Source organism: Mesocricetus auratus, unplaced genomic scaffold (assembly GCF_017639785.1).
Source record: "Mesocricetus auratus isolate SY011 unplaced genomic scaffold, BCM_Maur_2.0 Super-Scaffold_100007, whole genome shotgun sequence".
Classification (NCBI taxonomy): domain Eukaryota; kingdom Metazoa; phylum Chordata; class Mammalia; order Rodentia; family Cricetidae; genus Mesocricetus; species Mesocricetus auratus.
The window spans coordinates 97392304-97397138 of record NW_024429191.1 but is presented as its reverse complement, the minus strand read 5'-3'; the positions used below and the strand labels follow the sequence as shown (position 1 = coordinate 97397138).

The 4835-nt window shown below is 61.8% G+C and overlaps 1 protein-coding gene across 2 annotated transcripts; it reads left to right on the top strand.

The window, feature by feature from the left end:
* The first annotated feature begins 528 nt into the window (after positions 1–528).
* Arhgdia (Rho GDP dissociation inhibitor alpha) lies at positions 529–3127 on the top strand. 2 transcript variants are annotated; one of them, XM_005069805.4, is made up of 6 exons: positions 529–631; positions 1908–2119; positions 2242–2325; positions 2546–2622; positions 2711–2774; positions 2869–3127. In XM_005069805.4, exons 2-6 carry the CDS (start codon positions 1930–1932, stop codon positions 3066–3068), a joined length of 615 nt encoding a protein of 204 aa, XP_005069862.1. In that variant the 5' UTR covers positions 529–631; positions 1908–1929; the 3' UTR covers positions 3069–3127. The 2 variants fall into 2 exon arrangements, with proteins under 2 accessions (XP_005069862.1, XP_012968594.1); XM_013113140.3 differs by lacking the exon at positions 529–631 and adding an exon at positions 1015–1148.
* Positions 3128–4835: the final 1708 nt, after the last annotated feature.

The following is a 4835-nucleotide window of genomic DNA, read 5'->3' as shown; positions in this document are numbered from 1 at the left end:
TTAAGCTCCTGCCTCTCTCCTCTGCGCGAGGCTGCCCTTGGTGGTGGTGGGGAGGAAGCCACTATGGAGCGAGCCGCCCGGAGTAGCTAGCTAGCAGGAACCGAATCCTCAGCAGGAGGAACCGGGGCTGCTGGCACAAGCACACAATAGGAAACCCCCGGTGCCGCCGGACCCACAGCTCCTCCAGAGCTGTGCGCGGGGCGGCGCAGCCAGGGTGCGGCCGCAGCCGAGGACCCCGGTCCAGCGGATTCCAGGGACAATGGGACAAGGCCCCAGGCGCAGCAGCCACGGAACTCTGGGCGGCCGCGCGACCGCTCGATGAGGCTCTGGAGGAACAGGGCCCCGGGTCTCGCCGACACGAGTCCCCAGGGACACTCGGTGCGAGGCGCGACGCCGCCGGCCCACGCGGGACGCGCCCACGAGGCCGGCCGCAAAATGGCGACGGCGCCGACTGGCGGCGGCGCCCCCTGCCGGCGCATGCGCGTAGCGGCGCTCTCGCTTTCTCACCGCCCGCCCGGCCCGCCAGAGCGGAAGTCTTGTGACCCCGGAAGTGACCGTCCGAGCGGCGGGCGGCGGACGACGTTCGTCACTTGGTGCGGGAGGGAGCGCGAGAGCGGCGGTCGAGCCTCCGGTGAGTGGGCGCGTTGCATGGCGCGGGGCGGCGCGCGAGGGGAGCGGGTTGGCTTTGTGCGGCGGCCGCGGCGCTCGCGGGCGGGCGGGCGGGCAAGCGGGCGGGGCGCGGTCACAGGCAGCGGGCGGGGTGGGCCGGGCCGGGCGGGGGGGGGGCGCCTCGTAGGTCCTGCCCGAAGGGTCGCCGCTGCCCGGGCCTGGGCGCCAGGTGCCGGGGACGGGGGACGCAATCCCCGGCCTCGCGGGCGGGGTCCGGCGTGGGGCCTGGCCCGCAACTCCCGCCGCGCGGCCCCGCCCCGCCCGGATTGCGGGCCCTGCGGAAGTGCGGGCCGCGCCCTGGATGCTGTCGCCTGCGGCCAAGCGTGGCGACGTCGGGCGGGGTCGCCTGGACCCTCCCGGTGTCGGACCACCGCTTTATCTGTGTCTTTGGCGGACACCTCTCGGAGGGACGACGACGGCGCGGGGCCTTGTGGCCGGGCTGTCCCCTGACCACTGCGCAGCGACTGCAAGGGATTCGAGTGGGTTCCTGGAGACGTTGCGGGGGTGGGGGGGGGATGGGATGGTGCGGAACTGAAAGGCACCCGAGGCGCTTCCGTCCCGGGTTGGTTCTGCACCGCCGCTGACGCTTTTAGGGATCAGGGTCCAGGAACAGGTTCCTGAGATTCATTTGCAAGCGTTGCACCAGCCTCCCAAGTTGCATTCGCAGACCCTCACAGGGGAGGCCGACGGGCTTGCATTATTTTACCGTCTCCTTTGGGCTCTTGCAAATGTAAGCGGTCGCCACACGGTTGAGCTTAGGACAGCGTTCCATTTGGCAGGAAGGAGCAAACCCTTGTCCTGCACGTGGCTAAGTCACAGAGCATCCCCGTTTAAGAGAACTTTTCTCCGTGACACAGTGAGAGTGTCTTTGGATTAGAGCCTGGGCATCTAGGGGCAGCGGCAGGACTCAAGGGGTTCAGGGTTTCGTCTCCCAGTTCCGTTTGGTCAGGAGGCTACTCATTCTTCATGGGGAGGAGAGGTGTTTTTTTTTTTTTTTTTTGCTGCTTCTCTGAGGAACGGGCTGAGGTCCCCATTTTGTTACTTCATGGTGTACTTGGGGTGTAGCCCTCTCAAATGAGCCTCTTAAGTTAGCTGGGCAGTGAGTGGCAGTGCTGCCTGTCTCCTCTAAAAGTTGCCCTGGCACGGCAGCTACCTCCGTCATTCCCTGCAGGTGTCAGGGTCCTTCTAGGTTGGAATGCCTCCAGGTTGTCACAGCTCTGCCCGCTCCCCGCCCGCAGGTATCCCAGGTTAGAGGTGAGCATGGCAGAGCAGGAGCCCACCGCTGAGCAGCTTGCCCAGATAGCGGCGGAGAATGAGGAAGATGAGCACTCTGTCAACTACAAGCCCCCAGCCCAGAAGAGCATCCAGGAGATCCAGGAACTGGACAAGGACGACGAGAGCCTTCGAAAGTACAAGGAGGCCCTGCTGGGCCGAGTGGCTGTCTCTGCAGGTAGGTGGGTTGGAGTAAGGATGTCACCTGAGCCTGTCACCACCCCCTTTCCTGTCTGCCTCCCTCCTTCCAGGGAGTTGAAAAAAATCTAAGGAATTTGACTCTTGACTCTCACTCTCCAGACCCCAATGTCCCCAACGTCGTTGTGACCCGCCTGACCTTGGTGTGCAGCACCTCCCCGGGCCCTCTGGAACTGGACCTGACAGGTGAGTGGGTATTGGAGTCTCTGGGTGGGGCCAGCTGGCATCCAGCCGCTGCCCCTAAAAATAATTTTCTGCACTGGTGCCCTCTGGTGGGACAGAGGGGAAGTGCAGCTAGGTGCTCTCCTAGGCTCTGCTTTGTGTCAAGGAAGGGGCTGCCCAGAGTGAGCGTAGGGGGCAGAGTGGAATGCCTCCAAGCAGTCAGCTGTGCCTCCTCCCCATACAGGTGATCTGGAGAGCTTCAAGAAACAGTCGTTTGTGTTGAAGGAAGGTGTGGAGTACCGGATAAAGATCTCTTTCCGGGTAAACTGGGGGATTTGAGAGGCCTGGCAAAGGGGGGCAGAGGATCAGGACTGGGGGGCCAACTGACCCTTGCTCTGTGTCCGCACAGGTGAACAGAGAGATCGTGTCAGGCATGAAGTACATCCAGCACACATACAGGAAAGGGGTCAAAAGTAAGTGGGTGTACCTATGGAGTGGGGGGCCTGTGGGTTCCGGGAGGGGCTTGCATTGCCACTAACCACTAACCATGCCTCTCCTGTCCCACAGTTGACAAGACCGACTACATGGTCGGGAGCTATGGACCCCGGGCTGAGGAGTATGAGTTCCTGACACCCATGGAGGAGGCCCCCAAAGGCATGCTTGCTCGGGGCAGTTACAACATCAAGTCCCGCTTCACAGACGATGACAAGACTGACCACCTGTCCTGGGAGTGGAATCTCACCATCAAAAAGGAATGGAAGGACTGAGCTCCAGCTGGGAGGCGGGCAGGGCGACGGACAGACAGAAGGACCGACATGCCCCACCCTAAACCCCTACCCACCCCAAACCAAAGTGCTGACAGGACCCTCCCTCCCTCCCTCCCCATTCCTCCCCGGTCCACTCAGGCAGGCAGCTCTTCTGTCTGCCCCTCCTCCACCTCCTGCCTGCAGGCCCCCGTGGTCTCCAGTGTCACATTGCTGCTTCTGCCTGTGCAGTGGGGGAGGGGTTTCAGCCCAAGCCTCCAGTCTGCTGTCTCCCTCCAGGTTTCCTCTGTCTTCCCTTCCTCAGGCCCTGGCTTCTAGAATGGAATGGAACACTGTCTGGGTTGCCCAGCCCACCTTGTCTCTGCCCCAGCTGAGCTAGATTGCTGAGCACGGGGAAGGGCTGGGCTGTGTGTCCTCCAAGCCCCCACACCCCCTGGCCAGGTCATCCATCACTGTCAGTCACTGTCTAACCATGATGCCTTAACATGTGGAACGTGTACTGGGGGCCGTCGCTAACTCTTAACTCCCCTGTCTGCATGAGCATGTGGTCTCCCCTGTCCTTGCCTTGTCTGCCATCCCCATCCTGGTGACCCACCCAGGGAGGCCTGGGGTGTGCTGCTGTTGCTTCCTGCAGGCCTGGCCAGCTCTTTTCCCTCCCCGTGGCCAGGGTTGGGGGTGGCTCCAGTAGCTAGGGGAGGGTCAATTGCCAAAACTCAGTGCCTCCAACCCCACCTGGGAGGCAGGATAGGGCGCCTCATTCCTCTGCCGTCTCTGTCCTTGTAGGCAGCACTCAAAGCCCCTGTCCCCACAGAGAGCCCCTGAGGGACAAAGCCAGCCGAGCCTTACTTGTCTCACCTGGGCCCTATGGCCTAAACCTCGTGCCTGGCCTGTCAGTATTTATTGCCTCCATTTGGGCCAGCTGGCCTGATGCCTCTGCCCTGGCTCTTGGTGCCACCATCCCTGGGCAGGCCCTCCCTGGACCCAGCCAGGACAAACGTGGGACCAAGTGCACACAGTTGGGAGCTGTTTCCTGTGCCTCCCCTCCCTGTCCCCGTCCCCGTGTGGTGTCTGCCAGGCCTAGGCCTCAACAGGCAGAGGAGCCTGTCCCTGCTTCTCTTCTGACTGGGAAATAAACACCCTGAAGGAGTCTGGGGTGGTGTGGTCTACGTTACTTGTGGGGTTTGGAGGGAATGGCAAGACTGGTGGAGGGTGGAGGGTCTCAGGTCAGATTGCCCAGCTGAGAAGTTATCTGCTGCTAACAGCTGTTGTGTCTTTGCTACCCTAGACCCGTGGGTGACATGACTCAAATCTATGCCTGTGCTGGCAGCTGGGATTGGTGGAGTTAAGCGTCACGGTGTTGGTCCTGGACTTAAAGAAGGCATGCTTGGGTCAGCATGTCCTAGCAGGAGCTTGCCCTTAGTGTCGGAGCCCTGCATGCCACCCTTCGGGTCATCTCACAGGAGATGCCTAGGGAATAGGAGCCCTGCTGTGTTCTAGAACTTAAAGAAACGTACCTGGGTCTGGTCAGCATGCTGAAGAAGTGTTCCGTGTCTTAGCAAGGCTGACTGGAACAGGAAGTCAGTGCCGTGGAAGCCTCACTCCAGATTTCCAGTACTGTGCTCTCTGGGGCACACCTACAAGGCTGCATACAGGGACAGGAAGCTAGCCTCTGAGCCTCAACCAGTGCGGCTTAGCTCTTGTGTAGTCCTCTGCAGTGGCCACAGGGAGGCAGGACTACTCGCCTGCCGCCGAGCACATTAAAAGGCATGT

Excerpts from the sequence above, each read along its gene's own strand:
- Arhgdia (XM_005069805.4), top strand. The coding sequence starts at position 1,930 with ATGGCAGAGCAGGAGCCCACCGCTGAGCAGCTTGCCCAGATAGCGGCG. Across the intron at positions 2,326-2,545 it reads TCTGGAACTGGACCTGACAG|GTGATCTGGAGAGCTTCAAG; the intron begins GTGAGTGGGTAT and ends CTCCCCATACAG. Across the intron at positions 2,775-2,868 it reads ATACAGGAAAGGGGTCAAAA|TTGACAAGACCGACTACATG; the intron begins GTAAGTGGGTGT and ends CCTGTCCCACAG.